At 36.5% G+C, this 20,358-nt stretch overlaps 1 protein-coding gene across 2 annotated transcripts; it reads right to left on the reverse strand.

The window, feature by feature from the left end:
- Window positions 1-277: 277 nt before the first annotated feature.
- Window positions 278-15,910, reverse strand: LOC107082118 (advillin-like). Of its 2 annotated transcripts, none has more exons than XM_015370625.1 (20): window positions 15,805-15,910; window positions 15,608-15,691; window positions 15,408-15,482; window positions 15,061-15,257; window positions 14,873-14,981; window positions 13,911-14,021; window positions 12,449-12,654; window positions 12,275-12,353; window positions 10,938-11,036; window positions 10,709-10,862; window positions 10,503-10,603; window positions 4,858-4,995; window positions 4,608-4,766; window positions 4,350-4,529; window positions 2,252-2,409; window positions 2,000-2,144; window positions 1,717-1,905; window positions 1,564-1,632; window positions 1,015-1,122; window positions 278-756 (listed from the first exon to the last, which is right to left on the reverse strand). In XM_015370625.1, exons 2-20 carry the CDS (start codon window positions 15,665-15,667, stop codon window positions 643-645), a joined length of 2,451 nt encoding a protein of 816 aa, XP_015226111.1. In that variant the 5' UTR covers window positions 15,668-15,691; window positions 15,805-15,910; the 3' UTR covers window positions 278-642. The 2 variants fall into 2 exon arrangements, with proteins under 2 accessions (XP_015226111.1, XP_015226112.1); XM_015370626.1 differs by having other exon boundaries at window positions 15,608-15,686; window positions 15,805-15,880.
- Window positions 15,911-20,358: the final 4,448 nt, after the last annotated feature.

Consider the following 20,358-nt stretch of genomic DNA (forward strand, 5'->3'; position numbering starts at 1 on the left):
TCACCCTCAAAGATTTCCCTGAACTTGACTTCATCAACATGCTGCACAGTAAAACATCAAACAGCTGAATGTAACTAAGGAGACGGGCAGATGGTTACCCGATGAAGCTCTAAAAGTCAAAGCCAGAAAGGATCATTGGGTGTGCTAAAGATATTCTCATTTTGTTTATTAAAATATTTAGTTTAATGAGTAAAACAACTTTAAGTCTTTACTTGCTATCTTTACCAAAGACAAAAAGCATTTTTAGACTTCTTAATATTTCCTAATAAAACATTTATCTAATCTTTTTACAAGGCTGTACAGTCTGAGCATTGATGAATAAAATCAATAAATAGTCAAATTCAATGTTTATTTTTGTTATCAAGCACAGTCTGTGGGGTGGCCAGAACTGTAGGGATGTTTAGGCTTTTTTAGACATCATTACCGGAGGTACCAGTACTTATTGAGAGTACCACATTTACAAATCCCAACTTTCTCAGTTGTTGGATTTCACCAGAAGTTTTTCATAAAAATCTGGATTTTAATGGCAGTCAAAGCAATACGCCATCAAGAAGCCATTCAGAATTAAAACAAGGGGGAAAAAAATTAAACCATGATAGAAAACATTTGCCTCTTAACTTTAAAACACAGTACAAAGCCTCATCAAAACAAGCCTTTTTCTTTCTTTAGGTTCAGCTGCTTCCACTGTGGTAGGCCTGCAAATTCATCTTTGGTCATCGAAAATACGCTGCTGAAGTCATCATCAGAGAGGTGCTTCTGAAAAAAAAATAAACCCAGAGAAAAACCTGTAAGTGCAAAATGTTTTTAGGGGTATCTCTGTTAATGTACAACATAAACATAATATTTCATAATCATCCAGATTGTTGTTAGAGAATTAATTCAATCGGATAATAATAAAAGAGTTTAAAAGACTAACAAATTTTATTTAAAAAGCACAAATAAGTTCATCCAGCTGAGCATATTGTGACCGTCTGTGATCATCTTTTCCTCTCACAAGTACAATAAAACACACACCTCTTTTGCGGAGGGGTCCACACCTTCAGGCAGCTCTTCGGTTTGTTTGTTTACCAACAGGTCAAGAGGGAAAGACTGAACGTTTTTTTCTGTCACAGAGGTTTCCTCCTGGAAAAAAATAAATAAAAGAAAAAAAGTAGAGACTCAGACTATGAATCATCATTTCAGCATTTAAGGGAAATGCTTCTTCTTTTTATTGTTGCAGGGTGGAGGATAGATCTTTGCTAAAAAAAAAAAAAAAGACTTTTTATTCTTAACAGTGGTATTGTAACTTTGGATTTAAGCATCAAAGCAGCATCTCAAAGGAAAATGATTTCCTTTAAGATGCTGCCGCCACCTGCTGCTCTGCATTCCTCATTAATAGGAGTGCTTGATAAAGTTGAAAACAAGATAGATATAATAAAGACATCTATAATTTTGGATTACAAAATATGTAACTGAATTAAAGAAAAGTAACTGTCAGTCATTTAATGCTAATAATATAGCTTAATTATGAAACTAAATGCAACAGCAAGTTTTCTGTTTACCAAAAGGTTTTGAGTCACTTACAGTTTGAACAAGAATGGGTGTCAATTCTTCTCCCAGTTCTTTCTTCAGCTCTTCATAGCTCTTTCCTCCCTATATTACAGGCAATTGTTTTTAAAAGAAATATAAAAAAGAAATTAACAACATGGTTGTTGGCTTGCGTCTGAAAAGACTCACGCTCCATTTAGAGGGATCCCAGGCAGCAAACCAGCCGGTGAAGGTGGGTGGCTCGAAGCCCTGCTTGATCAGGACGATGGGTGTGTCTGGATCTCTGTTCCCAGGGTGGGTGCGCAGGTACTCCTGGCTCGTGACCACAGCTTCTTTGCGCTCCACCTCATTCGCCTCTTTGCCAATCCACAGAAACAACTAAGGATGACAATGAAAAAAAGAAATGTAAAATGAGATTAAGTCAAAAAAGGGGGAAAAAAACAGCTTGTTTATCAAAAGCTCTGCATCTTACCTGGTCCCAGGTATCCAGCAGCATGACGTCATCCTCACTGAGGTCATCCTGTGTGAACTGAGCCACCTCATTGACGGTGAAACGCCCTGTCTTATTGGAGCATTCAAACAGGCGTGGCTCATGGTCTAAAACCATTTGCTGTAATCTGCAGAAACAAAAACATAAGCTTAACAACACAGCATCAGATGGGCGTCTCCTGCTGAGGCTGTAGTACAAGTTAAATAAACGCTGATATTTGTGTCGTTTTTTTACCTTTTGTCATTTGCGTAAGGAGCTTTTCCTCCAAGCAGTTCCCAAAATTCAACAGGTTCCTGACCCTCCGCTACAATCTCTTCAAAACCTCTTTCTGAGCCAAGGCCGATCACAGAGCTCACCTCCTTTGCCATGGCTCTCTCATCTCCACTTGATCCCTAATAAATGAGCCCCAATGTTTACGTGCAGTTTAACAGGATCACAACCATATGTAAAATTATCAAGAGAAAAGTAACTTTAAAAAAAAGAAAACTTTAGGAACATTGTACAGTTTTTGTGTTTGCAACCAATGAAGGGGACAGAGAAAACATGTTTAAGAGGGTGTGCTATTCAGAAGAGATCGGCATTAAACTCTAAGGTCTACATGCAGAGTGTTGTATGAAGTGGAACACTAAAGGCCTGGTTATGCTCCTGCAGCAGTGTGTCGCAGTGAGCTTGATGCAGATATGTTATTCCACTCCACAACGCAAGAGGGACAATCCCGAACTAGCTGTGGGTGTAGATACGGCTGAGGCGGTGAGGAGGGACATTAGGGCGAAAAAGAGCAGGGATCCAGGTGGAAAGAGGGTCCCGACACACGCAGACGACCTAGTTTCTGAGTATAAATCAGCCTTAAGGCTACGTTCACTCTGCAGGCCTTAATGCTCAATTTCATTTTTTTTGTGATATCCGCTTTTTTTTGTTTGCCTTGCTGTTCACATTTACAAATATATGCAGCTTGTACGTGATCTCCTGTGTGAACCGCATTCATACAACGCAAGGGTCCCACCTGGCCAGTAGAGGACGCAATGACATCGCAAGCAAGCGTGCTCTGTGTTTAGGAAAGTAAACATGGATGGTAATGCTGGAGCACATCTAGCGATCTTTCCCAACCTTAAAAACTATATCTTTTCAAGATGTTTAAAAATTTAATTATCATCAGTCATGGTTGTTGTTTTTCGTTCCCCTTCTGTGCAGCAAAATGCAGAACAGTGACCTTTGTTGAGTATTAATAATGTTCAGGTCGGATGAATGCGATCTGGCCGTTCAGACATAGATTACATTTGAAAAGATTAGATTCATATTGGAATTGCTTTGTGGACATAGCCTAAGAGTTAAACATGGCGGTGGTAGGATCAGGCTGCGGAGATGGTTCTCTTTAACATGGACTTTTGAAAGTTGGTGGGAAGACGGATAAAGCTAGACACACGATAATCTAGAACATAAACCTAGTAGAGCAGGGGTGGACAATTCCAGTTCCTGAGGACCAGTATCCTGCAACTTTTAGATGTGCCCTTGGTTCAACATACCTGAGTAATTAGATGATTGAGAGGAATCTGGAGGAACTGACTGCTTACTGAGGAGGTAAGTGAGCTATTTGTTTCATGTGTGTTGGACAAGTCTGGTCTTCAAACAATGTTTTAGTCATAAGGGAAATAAAAAGGCTTTTTTTTCCAGCAAAAACTTAAAGCCTCTTTAAGTTATTTGGGAGAAAAAAGACCAATGTCAGTGCCTTGATGTCAAGAGGTAGTAAAGATATGGCAAAAAAAATTGTAGCTTCGCCTGGACTGTCAGTCTGAATGGACTGCCATCTCTTGGAAAGTTTCAAGTTCGGCAAAGCGCTTTTTATTTCAGATGTTGGATTACAGATGGCTCCATGACACCACCGAGGTTTAAAATGTTTTTTTATAACCCTAAACTACTCTACACTGCTAAAACACAGCTTTCTCCATGACCTACTGCTGGGTTTGTTTGTCATGATGATGCCATTTGTTCACATCATGCTACCTAAAAAAACCTCTGAGGCCTAGAGAGAAAAGCCAACAGTTATATTTTGAAAACAATTTCATAGGCTAGATTTTATTTGTGGAGTTAGAGTCTAGGGGGTTAAATACAGGAGTGTGCATCACTGTTCAAATTATTGTTCCTATGACTAAGCGCTACTTTGTGTTGGAATATCACCTGCAATCCCCAAATACATAGAAGTTTTTGATTGTAACATGACAAAATATGAGAAACCTCAAGCTGCATTAAATTAATTTGCAGAGCACCAAATCCGTTGTAAACAAACAAACAAATGCATGAGGAATCGGTTGTATCGTTGATGCGTCTTGTTCACCTTCCCACACCACAGATAAATTCCTGTTTGGCTCTTAAGCAGAAACACATCGTTGGAGTTCAGGGAGGTGGCCAGCGCTGGAACTTCAAAGGTTTTAGTGTTGGACTGGTCAGAGCCGCGGACCTGGAAAAGCCTTACTGGAGGCTCAGGATCAGAGCATCCATTTCTGGATGTGCCACCCTGAAACAACAGAAAAGCACTGAGCATCATGGTTGGCATTAGGTTAATTTCAACACAATTATATAAATGCCATCTTACATCAAAAATAACCATTTTTCCCTTGAACATTGCCATGAAGTGTCTTGGTTCCTTTCCCATTGTTACTCTCACTTGAACTGGCTCTCCGTTGTATTTCTGATCTAAGTTCACAGCCTGAAATGCCGAAGCTGCCAGTTCATCCTGTGTGGCGTTGCGCCCCTTAAGGACACAAATGAAAAAGCACAGAAATATCTCACCACACAAAGACGAGGCAGCTAGATATAAAGTAATGGAGTTACCATATCCTCACCTGCCACATGTACAGCAGATAACACTTTTTGTTGTTAACTAGGTAGGTGTAGAGGATCAGGTAGCAGTCTCCTCCATAAAAGTATCCATATCCCTTTGGGTCCACTGGGGCAAGCTCCAGGTTCTCCACTCTCCACACCTTAAGGAAATCAGGAGTTAACTAAGTTGACTAAACATCATCATGTCTAAGAGCCAGAAAAATATAAAGAGATTCAAAGTTATTAAAAAAAATTATACATTAAAAATGTATGCCCACTCATTGGAGAAAAAGACTTCCATTATTAGAGGACTCCTCTTTACGCACCCCTGAAACTAATAACAAAATTCCTGCATCTGAAATGCTTTTTTTTCTTAGTGTCTTTGCCAAATGAACATGACAATATTTGGCTGCAGTTGTGTTCTTATTATATATAGCATTCTCATGTTCCTAAGTTCCCGTTCAGCTTAACCCCTGTGATTTAAACAAAAACCGATCGACGGTGTGTTCACACTGAATGCAGAGGTTTTGGTCACCTGTCATTGGTCTACTAATGTTTCAACCCCCTGCTGTTGAATCTACAAAAATCCACTCAGCTTGCTTCACTGCATTATAAAATAGGAAGAGTGTCTATCCGCTTAACCAATGTTAGAACATATTCTGCACCTCACGGGTCTAAATATATGATGGGGCACAGAATATGGTGTATCACCCATTATCTGTTCAGATCACCATGGCTGCAAGCGAGTCACAGGGCTGTATGGGAAATAGAAAGCTAAATAAATACTTATACTGGCAGTGTGTTGCTCCTACAGGCACCAGATCACATGGATATCAATCACTCCAGTGTGAGTCTACCTTAGGAGTGATGATTCTGGTCAGAACTTTTTAAAATATACCTGATTTTTAAATTTTTATTCTCAAGCGTTAATGTTATTCTGCAGTGAATCATAAGACTTAAGTCACCATGGTGAGCTTTTAAATTCCTTTTGAGGTGTCTGTTTGTGTAGTCTCCAAGCTCCCGTTCTCAAACAACATCAGCCCCTGATCCCTTCCTTTTTAACTGGTACATTTTCTGAACATTATGCAATTAACCTTTTCTGACAACTTTAAGGTGTTTCCACTGCTGCTCTCTGCTCCTTTCTTTTTCTTTCATGCTCAGAACATGTAGTTTGACTTTAAATATGATTCTAACGATAACTAAGAGAAACATTAAGCTCAAAAAATGGATGCAATATCCCCTTTATTTACGGTACATCTGAATCATGACAGGCAGAAAATGTTCCCACATTGGTAGACGTGAACACATCCAATAAAGAGCAGTTAATAAATTAGTGGAAAATTAGCTTTGAGGTCACAACAGCAGGCAGTATGTGAGCAAAGCTTTAAATCTAAGAAAATACTAAATGATGCAAAGATAAAAATGCTGAACAAACTGACTCTACGCACAGTGTTTATGGTTTGCTTTGAAACCTCAGCCATTAGACAACCCTCATTGCTGGGAGGCTGTCCAAACGGCAGATTGTCCTGCAGGATAATGACTTTGCAGTAGCTATAAATTGAGTTGTTGTTAATTTCGATGCCCATTCCCAAAGATATCCTAAGGAATGAGTGGATGTTGGGATCCCTAACATCTACTTTGATTTTATTTCTCTTTCAGTTTTTTTTTATCTTAAATTAAGCTTTTCTAGTTGAAACAATTTTAGTTTATTCATTGTAGATAATATTCTTAGCTTCTTTCTTAGGATCACTCTTTGTTAGATTTCTCCATTGAGTTTTACTCTGTTTGCTCCCTGGATTTCCCTAATTCCCCTCAAATGTTTTTAGATCTGATCTAATTAATCAGCAGCTCTCTGGGCCTTTTCTCTCATCTCACTAAAACATACAACCTACCTGATTTATTCCTTTCATTAATGGTTCCTACTGTTTGACTGCTCTATGTCTGTTTATTCCACATTTCCTCTTCTTCCATTGCTACGACAGGTCAACATTTGTCCAGTGATCTCCTACGTTGTTTTTCCTTGATTATTTTTTAAATTTTACCCCATTCAGACTATGGATCCTTCAAACCAAAATATGACAGAGGGTAAATTGTGGTGGTTAGAGGGTTTCAAACCTTCCTAGTATTCCCGTAATAAAGTAAAAAATCAAATGGTAACACTTTATAGGCTATTCACCATATTCAGGCAATAATAAATATTACATCATGATATGAATAATTGCTGAAGGTAAGGCCATCGATTCTTATTCCTGTTATTTTACTGTGCAAGGCAGCTGATACTAAATGGTCTTTTTTCATTTAAAAACAGTTATGCAATAACAATATCCAGCAACACATGTTTTTGTTTTATGTATGGCATTCATAAAGGGTGAATTTTATGGAAAATAAATTGTGATGTCCAAGAGAGACCTGATCCAGCAGATGAAGCATCACAAAAACATCTAATGCATATTCATAGTTGCAGATAATGCATAAAATTCAGCAATCATTAGGGACGTGCACAGATAGACACTAGGTGGTGATAGAGCACCTGCCATTTTTTTCCTCTGGACAAAAAAATGCCCTCCTGAAATCATTTTTGTTTGTTTTTCTGATCAGTCTTTGGCCCAAAATTCAATTTCTGAATTTAAAACCTATCAACCAGAGTCTAGATTTTTGTAATTTGCTCCATGAGAGAAGTAGCACCACCTCAACAGAGCCTTGACCTGGTGAAAGGCCAGCTAACCGTCTAGGTAACTAAGCAAGTGTATTTACCTCCTTCACCAGCTGGTTAGTTCACAGCATAACATATTTAATTGCCTCTACCAGGTGCCAAGACATGGTTTAAAGTAAAACTCTTTGATTAAAAATATATATACCGGTATATAACTTAAAGCATTCATAGATTTAATTATTGATTTGCTGTGATGGTCCCTGTCAGGGACTCCCTGATGACATCTATTTGATTTTTAATGACAGCTATAGCACACAAGTGACCTTTTGTCTGTTAAACATTTAATTTAAAAGCAAACATAAGGCCAAATTATCACAATTCATAAAAAATGACTTTAATTAAGTTCTATTCAAGTAAAGTGGGGCCTGCAGATTAGGCCACATTTTCAATTACTGTCTTGGACTGCTAAAAATGAACATATGTAAAATTAACTGTATTTATCTTTATTCTGAACAGAAAAAAATGATGATCTGTCTCTGGAATTGGAGTTTTAAAGTTTAAAAATAATACTAAAACATATTACTTACTTGAAATAAGATAAAAGAGATGTTTTTTTTCATATTTTAAATGTAAATCTCAGTTCATCTGCAAATTGTCATATACACCCAATTAACTTGAACATATTCTGGAATCCTGGGCTTTAAATATATCAGTGAATTTGAAACTGTAATTTATTTAAGTGACACCAATGTGGCATTGCTACCTATGGACTGCGGAAGATCGCTAAACATCAGCATCAGACGGCGTTCGGCTGTTGGCGTCTCAATGCGACGTATAAGGTGAGAGAGAGTCAATTTCCCCATTGTGAGACAATAAAGGGATTTACATAAGGTGTCCTATTTTCAACCTGAGCACCTTCCCCCAGAAATGTCTGTGAACGCCAGTAATTACACCACTAAGTTTTAGTCGCCCTTTATGCTGGTTGAATAGATCATTTTAAAGTTTATAAAGTCTATAGAAGATAATACGTAAAATAGGCCTAGAAATAGAATTAAAAGTAGAACACAGCCGATCAGAGATTGACTGATACAGGTTTCTAGATTTCTTTAATGTCATATCCAGCTGTTCCAGAATTACACTAAGGCCTTTTAACTTAAAGATTACATCTGAAAAAAACTGAATTAATCCAGGAAACAAATGTAACAAACCCAGGTCATAAAGTATGAAAAATCTGCAGCAGGTTTAGCCCAGAGGGTCTTAGGAGCAAATTCCGCCTATAATTACATATGTGAATTAAAGCAAGGGCAGCTTCCAAGATATAAACTGGAAATACAATTGTTTGTATTTGTATGACAAAAAGGCATTGAGGAATATTTTTCAATTGGAATCACTATTTTAAATGTCATCATGTCTGATGTATAGCCTCCCTAATATTTATTCCAAAATAAACACCGCAAAACATCATGAAACCCTTTTTGAAGCTCTGGACGAACCCTCAGGCTTTATAGATCTGCATCTTGATTATAACTCGAGCAAATTTGGACTGAATGAGCTGAAGCAAGTTTGTTCCACAAAAGTTTTATTGGGCAGTGCGGTGCCAAAAGTGGCCAAATTGTGCCAAATTCCTTTTTTCCATTTATAAAAGGGAATCAGGCAAGACAAGTATGCTGATTTACATTATTGGAGATCTTCTGCATAAGGCAAAGCCTTTGCTCCTAAGAGTTAGCCGTTGTTTCTATTAAAATTCATCATTGAACACACAATAATTTCATAGAATTGAACGGAAAACAAGAATAACAGAGCAAACTTATGTAATGGATGCCAGTTACATCATCCTAAATGGTTGCACAATTACCTCCGACCGCTCCTTGGAAAGGTCTGAGCCTATAGTTTCCAGTGATGCTGCCCATTATGGGTTGTGGCTAAATATGAAAACCTTCTGTTGCATTACTCTCGCAGAGTCACATATGTCAGGTGGAATTTTAAATCTCATTTTATCTGTTTACACAGCTATAAAACAAAAAGCACTTAAAGTAAAAACATATTTTTAAACATGTTTTAGAAATTGTAAAGCCCCATTTTAAAGGTGTGTGGATGAAAAACCATGTGACTGTATTTTGGCCATTTCTATAACTGGATCAACGTGAGCAGGTGTCAGATGGGCTCGGTACCAGGTTCTAAGGGCTCAAGGGGTTAATAGAGGTAGTAGTTCAGAATGTAATTGAAAATAAAGGACTTAATATCTTCCTAACCTTTAGCTGTTTTGTTGTTTTGGGGAATCAATGTACAAGCTGTTTTATTGTTTATGCATTTATCACTTAATTTTAAACCAAATAATGCAACTTTTGATTTTGATTTTCAAAGAAATGTGTCAATATTTCTGCTCAGTGGCGCCGTGGGTAGCACTGCTGCCTTGCAGCAAGAAGGTTCTGGGTTCGATTCGATTCTTTCTGCATGGAGTTTGCATGTTCTCCCTGAGCATGCATCGGGTTCTCTCCGGGTACTCCAGCTTCCTCCCACAGTCCAAAAACATGACTGTTAATTGGCTTCTCTAAATTCTCCTTAGGTGTGAGTGTGTGTCAATGGTTGTTTGTCTCTGTGTTGCCCTGCGAAGGACTGGCAACCTGTCCAGGGTGTACCCTGCCTCTCGCCCATTGTTAGAAAATGGATGGATGTCTCAATATTTCATCAAATAGTATTTTGAGTATTTGGACATTGTCCCTATGAGAAAAATAAATTTTACTTCAACTGTCTGATGCATCACAAATTTAAAATACTTTAGTTTTAATAAAGCAGATGGTGGAATTACACTGAGGTAAGATTAAGGTTTGGAAACCTGCACCAAAGTTCAGATTCTGAATATGAAATATACACAGATTCTCAGTTTAAAAACAGAATTTTGTAAGAGTATTTTGTCTTTGACTATATGGCTGTGATACAATTAGTGGAATGTAAAAACACCTTTTATTTTGAGGTGTATGGTTAAAAAAAAACAACAACAAATAAATACTTCACCTCCACCTGACCTCCACCGTTGTCTACCATTCTCTCCTGTGCAGCAACCTCTGGCATGGCGTGCATCAGGGAGGCATCGAATTTCTCTTGTGTGATGTGAGCTAACATCAAAGTGGAGGGGAAAAAATGACTGACTGGCATAGTCTGACATTTTGTTTTTGTTGTAATATTCCAAATGTTATTTTTCTTTTGTCATACCAACGTACCAATTTTGCCCCTGGTGTTCACCTTTCCGAGGCCTTGCGTCTGGTCTTTCACAGTCCACCTCTGGAAGAGCTGCTTGAAGAGAGCTGACTCTCCGCCATCATGCACTGACTCAACATTAGTGGTCATAGGGTAGTTTTTTGCTTTAATGAAGTCCTGCAACAGGCAGAAAACAAAACGAATGGGGGAAAAAGGTAGCTAACCTCATCTGTGCTGATGTGGGACACTCACCACAGCTCTGGACATGGCAGCCTGTCTTTCAGCTTTGTTTGCTTTCTTCCCTTTCCAAACAAAGATCTTACTCCCTCCTTGGTCCAGGATAAAACAGTCCTGTACAACATGTGGATAATTGTTATTTTAAATGGAAGCATGTAATTAGCATGTGCAGACCTCCAAGCAAGCATAATGTTCTTATAAAATCAAAATCACTAGTTTAATCATCCATTTTTATCACTTATAGCTTACATTTTCTGCTATATGTATCTGTCATATATTGCAAATAAAGGTTCACATTTCATTAGATGAAAGTTGCATTAGTAATTGATGAACATGTAAAAAAATCGTTTTTGTTTTATAAAAGAGGTTGACACAAAACTGTATTCGGCTGCTTTTACCAGAGCAGTTGATTGAAGCATGTGGACTTAAATAAGAATTGCATTTGCTTCTTTTAAGGTTTTGGAGAAAGTTAAGGCAAAATTAATTTTAAACTATAAAAAATTTAATGTTTACTTATAACCTTTTTCACCCTTATGCCACACAAACTAATTGTTTTGTCTTTACTGAAAAGATAACTTGATTGAGGTAAAGAAACCAAAACAATTTGATTAAAATGATTAGTTATCATCTGGAAATCATCAAACTTTTTTGTATCTCTTTTAATTTTTGAAATTGTAAAATAAAAAAATAAAAAATTTTTTTTTATTATTATTATTGGTACATCTGTACCCCATGCCTAATTTGTTTGTCCCATTTATTTTTTAGTTTCTGTATAAATCATTTTTTGTATTTTTATTTTTTTGGTAAAAGATTCCAGATTTGTGTTGATAATCTAGCCTTCCATATAGTTGGAAAGGAATCTGATTCTGTTTCAGGTCAATTGCAGCATCATTTGAAAAGCCTTGATGTTCTTCATACTTCCACCTTTCTTCAATGGTTCTATCTTTGATTGTGAGTTATGATTTAAATCTAAAGATTGATATTGAAATCTATCATTGTTGTCAGACGTGTAATGCTGGATAATCATCTCAAATTTGCCAATTTAGGATGCATAAGAGAGGCAAGGAAGCAGTGTTACAAACCTTCAGAAAATTAGAGATTGTTGTTCAATTTATATGCTAAGAGATAATCCTGTGGCAAACGACTGCTGGTTTTGGTTATTATTGTGCATTTTCTTTGTGGGTTGTTTTTAAATTGTTATTAATCTGCTTTAAACCTCATATCTAACAGGCTTCCTATGTGAAGGATTGCAGTATTATTATGGCAAAAAAAAAAAAAAAATTTTAAAGCCTAAATCTTGTCTTTATGAAAATAAACAAAGGATTGAGTGGACCTGGATTGTATTGATTCACCTCATGGTTGAGCAGATCCTGAACTAGTGGATTTGTAGAGATCTCTTCCACTTTCATTTGGCCATCTGCATCTGACACGCTGAAATCAAAGACAAACATTCAAACAATAACCAACAAATGGACAGACTCTCATCCACACTAAGGTTTTGAAGACAGATGAATGGAGCGCCCTACCGGTAAAGTGTGAGTTTTCCCTTTACTTCCTGGTCGACAGTCTCATCCGGCTTCCCATCTGGCAGGCTGGAGGGTTTTTCACCAAGAATATTCTTCATGACCTCCATTATCTGAGGAGAGTTACTCTCGGCGTTTCCTTCTATCACTCTGACCTCTGACCGGCCTCCTCTCTCTCTGTCTCGAATGTCTTTGGCCAGCAACATACCCTGGGAGGCAGAGATGTTTTTATGCTTTGGTCTGGATTCTTTGTTATAATTTAATTTATTTACCTCTTCCTTTTATTTATGGGGTTTGAAGATTCACAATTTGTTGGTCTATCTGGCCTTCTCTAGCCATTTATTATTTATTAATCAGCCTTTATTAAAACAGTAAGAAAATAACACCCAATACATTGATAACAAAGACTCATTTAAAAGGGTGACTCGGCCAAGAGGTCAATAACAAACACAAATTAATAAAAGAAAAACAGTTTTTTGTTATGTTGAGTGCAATTTGTAACAGTAATTCAGAATTATTCAGAATTACAGGCATTACCATCATGGACACTGGAAAAAGAAGATAAAGTGCAAGATTTAAAGTAATACAGTTTTCAAAAAGACAAATTCAGACATTTTTCCTACAAACTTGAAGCAAATTCCAAGCAGGAGTAAAGTAATTAAACACTGGAAAAACGATCTAGAAACAAGTAAAAATTTCTTAAATAAAGTGTATTTACCCTTAGCTTGAGTAGGTAAATGAGGTAGTTTGCCAATGGAATGATTATTTTTACTCTTAAAATAAGATAATTAGATAACATGCACTTGAAATAAGACAATGCAAATGCCTTTTACTTATTTTAAGTGTAAATTGTCTTGTTCCACTAGCCATTTACAATGGAAATGGCCATTGTAAATTGATCAAATGATTAAATGTAATCGCTTTTACCTCCTCAATCCAAGGACAAATGCACTTACTTTTAGAAAAAATGACTTATCTAGATTTCGATTTATTTCCAGTGAAGCCATCCAACGTCATTGTGCCTGTTTTGTATCAGAGTTTCCCCTTTTAGAGTACTAACAATCTGAACTATCTCTTTACAAGTTTTCTTTTGGGGAAGTTATGACACTAAATATCTGGACAATATGCACTCCAAGGATTACTTTCCTAGTTTTTAACTGTGCCCTTTCATGTCTCTCAACGTTGCTACGGTGATTTAGCTGCTTTGGCTGGATAAAGAATGAATTGTGGTGAAATTTACAGTCGTGCAATGATGCAAATCTTTATGATATTGATGAGCATGAACTGAAAATGTGAGCAGTGTTTAGTTAGCTGGGTAATGGTTGTAAAATGTCAAAAAATGGGGGGGGGGTGCTTCTTCCTGATGCATCATTCATGTTATCGTTTGCTGTGTCTGATCTAATATCTTTATGAGTCCTATGTCCAAACACTGATATAGGGACTTATTCAGTCAGAGGAACCGTACTTTAAGCCTTTCCTGCCTGTTGCTCTTGGGTCCGTTCCACTGGATAATGGTCTTGCCGAGGTCTAACAGAAACACATCTCCAAGGTTGAAGCTCTTCCAGCTCATCTCCACCTGAAACCAACATCCAAACAACTAGTTGAGAAACACAAGATTCAACAATTTGCATTGGGACTGTATGAGAAAGAGCAGTGCAGAGGTAGCACATGAGGTAACAGTGAAGTAGAATAGAAAGGATTTATGATTTATTTTAAAGAAAGCTATTAGAAGTGTCCATAGAGCAGGACGCACAACATGTGACCTTTTTGGACCATAGGCAAACAGCTGTTTGATGAACAAGCCAAACACTGAACTTAAACCTGGACACAATATACAAACAGAGAAGAATGGGTTAGAGCACCATGTAGTGGCAATGCTCTATTTAATGGAGGCTGATCAGAGTATATGGGAAGAGCTAAATAGCTACTTGGAGATGCTGGAAGAAAAGCTGTTGAAACCTCATCCAAGCTCACCTTCAACAGGACAGCAGCACTGAATATACTGACAGCGCTATACTGCCATTGTTTAAATCTAATTTATTTGCGGCATTACATGAAAAGCGATGTGTGCTAACCTTACGATCCAATCTGAGATATTTTGAGCTTTTCTTTTAAAGAAGATCAAATCAGAATTTCAATATTTAGGTGGGAAAAGTGATCTGCAGCTGTGTCGCAGCAAAAAGTGTTGACATGGATGTCTAAATGCAACCACATTGCACACTCTAAAAAATATTTTGTGTCTATACATAATTGAATATCCTTCTATTTTGCGAGTCTATGCATCTTTGCGAGCCAATGCATCTTTGTGTTGCTCTATCACATACATTCCCTGAAGCTTATGCCTGAGATGTTGCAAAATGTTAAAAAGGTTTAAGAGGCAGGAATACTTTTGCAATGTGTTGCCTTTATATATAATGTGTTGCTTACCTCCTTTGCAACGACTCTCTTCTTGCCTTTTACATGAAGCAGCCTCTCAATGTTATAAGCATTGGTTTCTGTGTGCCTCATGCCAGTTGCAACTCCACCTTTCTTATAGCTAAACAAAACAGAAAAAAATGTGAGAAGAATTTTTTACTTTCTCTTAAAATCGATATGTAAAAATATCTTTGGCTTACATGATCCCATTTTTGAAGTATCCCTTGAATGTATCCGACTCATTGTGCTGAACCTCTCTGTACTGCACTGGGGCTGAGCCTAAGAAGTCGTCCAGCTGTATGGTGTACACAGCAGCTGCCCCCTGCTCATCCTGGCTGGACTCTGAGCCTATCCAGAAGTGAACGTTGTAACTCAAGGAGCTTTTCAGCTTCTGTGTCTGGAGAAAAAGAAAAATGTAGAATCCATGTGTGCATCAACATACCGGTATATGGAAATGTAAAGACTTCAGTAGGATGCAGCTCAATAAGAGATGAATCTTTTAGATCATTTTGAAAAACGTAAATGAGCATTGCAATATGAGACTTACAAACAGAAGTACATAGCAGTCACCCTCATAGAAGTTTCCAAAGGACTTCTCAGGAACTTGAACCAACTCCATTTTCTGTTGCACAGAGATGACCACAAAACACTTTTACTTACAGTACGACTGAATTTACCTCTCAGAATGTGCTGCAGGTTACCATTAAATAAGGGCATTAAATAAACAGAAGAAAAAAACTCATTTACCTCAACTCTCCAGATTATAATCCCCGGGTTGCGGGTTACTGCTCTGAAAGTGTACTCCATGTTGCTTCAACGCTCACAGCTTTGCTTTTTTGGATAAAAAACAAAAAACAAACAAAAAAAAACATGGATGCAGGATATTTAACACATAGATTTTCATTAGTAGCTTTCTTCCCGGTACCTTCATAACTTATACATACCATGTAAAACTGTATGCTACGGAGATTGTTGTATCCTCATCTGATCATTCAGGAGATGATTTCCTGTCTGATAAACTAAGGAAGCTACAGTTCTCACCCAGACGGTTCTCATAATAGATTTGCCTACTTTTGCATTTCCAGGGTCTGTCATGACTCTGCCCAATCACAGAGAAAGGTATGGGTTTAAGTAGGCAAATGTGCTGGACAGGAAAAAGCACTGACTCATATTCAAATACACCTATAGTAGTACTTATCAGCTTTATTATGTCCCTTTGAACCAATGCAACCACGCAGGATCATTAATTAAAGCCGATCAGCTAAAACTGTCTTTTACACTCAAAGAAATAATCATACGTAAATAGAGTTTGTGTCATGAGCCAAATGTGCTCTGTTAATGTTTTTCAGCATTTTCTTGATTTTTTATTATGTTCTATAGCGCTTTCCATATTTTGTTACTAATTCCTTTTGGGGATAATGTCCTTATCTCTACTTTACTTGTTATCATTTCTGTATATTCTCTCCTGTCAGCAGCAACTTTTTCAGTTAATTAACCTTTGACCTGGTTCCTGATACTTTCTTATGTTTATTTTGTATTATATTTTGTTAGCTTTCTTCTTTGCTGTGTTTGTCCTAGTTTTCCCCTGCTTATTGTTTTCACCCCATCAGTCTCTGCCTTTATGCTCCTCAGCTATTTTGAAAAAGAATGGAATAAAATAGCTGTAATTATCCCATATTGGGGAAATTCACACAAAAAAAACATATAAAGAAATGTATCTGTGCTTTTTTTAAAGTTGCGTATTCTTAATTGCAAAAAGAGGTTAAATTCTCTAAGGCTACCTCCCTGACCATACTCTTACTCATTGTGCATGACAGGGAGAGCAACCTTAGTTTTCACCACATTCCAGTTCAAAACATGTTAATTATTGTTCTAATGGTGGATACAGTCAGATTTATGGGAACAGTTATGTTCTTGTAGACACTCTCTGACAAACAGGTCAACATACACCCGCCTTATTTGTACGATGTGATCCCTGTCTTTCCCATTTTTAAAAGTTTCTAATGGACCTCTGTGTTATTTCATATGAATGCCCTAAAAAAAAAAACAAGAAGTAATGAATATCTAGATAAGTTTCCCTAGTCACTTAATTAGTCAGATAAGTTTCCCTAGTCACTTAATTAGTCACATATTTTAAAAGAAAAAATAACTTTCATCTTGCCACTGCCTTTGTTATATTAATTCAAAGAATATCAGTAGTATGAGTATAGGACCTGTTATTATATTAAAAAGCTAATATTGGTAGCCATGGGACTTTTCTGTTTCCATAAAGGTTTGATTTGAGGTGTCATTTAAGGACTTTTACTTGTCTCTAAGAGTTACCAATAGCCGAGGGGGCATATTGCTGCCTATCTATGATAGGAATACAGACAGGCAGCTTTAGCAGGGCTTAACTCAGTTCTGTTAGCTTTCTTTTCCAGACAATAGTAGATCTAAGATGCTTTCTGTGAAAATCATTTATCCAGAACCCATTTATCAAACTCAAAGCTCATGGAGTGAACCTAGTCTACCAAGGCAATGTATCTGGCTCTCAGGAGCCAAAATAAGCACATCATGTTAAGTAGAGGTATTATGTAATATATAGAGGAATTATGTTATATAAGTGTAAAAATGGGCTAAAACTGCAACCAAATGAGAGCAAGGATATTGTCCAAGAATAGTGAACTCTTTGTAAATAAAATGATGAAAACAAATGTTTCATTTGTACAGCTAGAGAGTTGATAATGCTGAAGGTACCTGATATAATTGAAGTTTTGCAGCCTAACTCTAGAACATTGAGGTGAGAAAACAACTAATGCTCTGAGATATTCTTTGTTCTATAACACCCCATTACATATCTGGATTCTGGTATGAACGCCTTGACATTCAGAGGTTCAAATATGCAACAGACCCTTTGTATTACAAGGTACATTATGAGGTTTCTAAAATGATCTCATAGAAATCCATGCTGATTTACTGGTGTCATTCTTCCTATTTCAGCTGCAGCTTTAAATTATTCTTCATTTTCTCAATTTATTCATGAGAATCCCGCTAAATCAGTTTAGACTCATCATTCAAAAGAACATTACTGTTGTAGTCCTGGTTTTTCTCTGTTTTATTTGAGGCAAACATTAGTCTGGCCTGTGTGTTGATCAACAAGGAAAGGATTGGAAAGATAAAATGTAGCTAAAGCACCATGACTATGAGATAAAAAAATGTATGTCTAATTTTAAAGTTGATTTCTTCATTCTCTAGTTAATCACAGATAAGTGTTCAAAAATTCCAAAGCTCTTCATTCTATACACTAATTGGTTTGCAACTTTTGTTGTGTGGTTACCCATTTGCCTTGAACACAGAAAGAAAAACTGGGTTCTTCTGATGTAATTAGCAAGGCTACACATGTTAAAAGAAACTGGCTGCCCTTTTTTAGTGATGTAGAACTCATGACAAGAAAAACACTGTAAAATATGTCTTTTCCACTTAAAACTTATGCTAACAAACAGCTGATGCATGATGGCCTGGATGTTAACTGCTTATTTGGATACCATCAGTAGCCACAGCAGAAACTCTGCTCTCTCCTCATCTATCAAACAAGTTGGTTACTCAAAATGTTTTTGCTTGTTTGTCACAGGAAAAGTGTTTTTCTAATATGGAAAACACTTTTAAATGACCTGTTCATGTTTTTAAACTATAGAATAATATATAAAAGCCTTTTGATTTTGTTTATTTTTTGTTTATTTAAATTTTTACTTAAAAAGATAAAGAGAAATAATAAAAACATGTTTTTCTTTGTAATTTTCTTGAATGCTTTGCAGCTTTAAGGTATTTGGTCTAATTTTCTAAAGTAAAGGTTTCAAAGGTTTTTGTTTATTCTACATTAAAAAAAAATTCTTAAAACAAGTATTTATAAAGGAACTTCTTAAACTGAATATATTCACAGTGGTTCATTAGAGTACTATTTTATAAACCTCTACTCCACTCTTGCTTTTGCATTAATGGTCATTCAAATAGAGTAATGTGGTTATTAACTCTGGAGGCAAAGTTGGTCTTGGAAATGAGATGGGGAATAAAATTCCTAGATGCAAAGTAATACTACGGATAACAGAGCCATAANAAATATCATAAATATAGAAGGACAAATTCATACAGTTGAAATACTTTTACCTTTTTTTTTTGTTACACATAAACAAATCCTTACAGTGAGAACTCTATATATTTTAGGACAGGCTAGAGAACTCCCATTGATAATTTCTACTGTTTACCGTATGTTTATATGATCCTGGACTAGTTCAAATTACTCACAGAGGACAGAGTAGTCAAAGATTTTACTCATAGTGATACTTTACAAGAATATTACTCAAGTAAAAGTAACAAGTACGGCAAATTAAACTACTCCTAAAAGTATATATTTTTATATATATTATATATATATATATATATATATATATATATATATATATTATAAGGATATGATAGAAAGCTTTACTCATCATGCTTAAATAAGTGCAGCTGAAACAGCTCATCCATGACTCATTTTCATTCATTGCCAACCACATGTTTTTCCACACAACGTGGCAGTGATTGGTCACTATAGCCACCGACTAAAACTGACCACATTTTTAAACATAAAGCAAAGGTTTAATAACCTAAAAAACAGTGGGACAGAAAGGATAGTGAGTTATATTTTTTGGCTGTTTATTTTGTCGAACCCCCAATTCATTCAATCATGCAACCTGTTGGCATCAGAGGTCTGAACTAAATCTCCCCTTATTTACTTCTCCTATGAACTTACACACTAACAATGTTTTTTTTCTTCCCATTCTGTAATTATAATAATAAAAAAAAATCAATTCAGATGAGAGGCAGAGAAGACAAGGATGAAACTTGTAAGTGTGGATGAAAATTTAAGGCCTAATGTCGTCTTTCCTAGAAATCAGATTATCGGAAACAAAGTCCCTGTAAAATAGAACAAGTGGAAAGAGCAGAGATGCACTGCTTCTGCACAGAGCGACCTTGTTGGTTCTCTATACAGAAACATGCAAAGTAATTCCATTGTAGTTCACATGTAATGACAAGAAGTCTGCTTTGCTATGCAAAATCCAGTCACCACCTCTGCTTTATAGGGTGTGGTCAGTGTTTGGTTTCATGAACAACAACTCTTTGTGGTTTTCACCCTTCATCTCTCACACTGAAATATTGCTGCATATTCTTTTAAAGCCTTACCTCAAATTATGTCCTTAAAACAGACCAGCAATTAGCTTATATGTAGGTACTCCACAATCACCAGCAAAGGAGAGCAAAATAAACCCTTTGGGAAATGATTGTTTACTGATATCATCTGGCTTTTGTTTAAGAGCTTTGGCCTGTAATAACAGGGAAGATCAAAGCCTGTTTTTTCAGGGGTATGGGCTTATTTTGCTGCAACACAAGTGATGATAAAACCCGCAGAAACACACATTACTTATCTAAATTCAACCATTTTTAGTTTAAATTAATTCAGGTATATATATATATATATA

Source organism: Cyprinodon variegatus, unplaced genomic scaffold, assembly GCF_000732505.1.
Source record: "Cyprinodon variegatus isolate N-32 unplaced genomic scaffold, C_variegatus-1.0 Scaffold47, whole genome shotgun sequence".
NCBI classification, from domain to species: domain Eukaryota; kingdom Metazoa; phylum Chordata; class Actinopteri; order Cyprinodontiformes; family Cyprinodontidae; genus Cyprinodon; species Cyprinodon variegatus.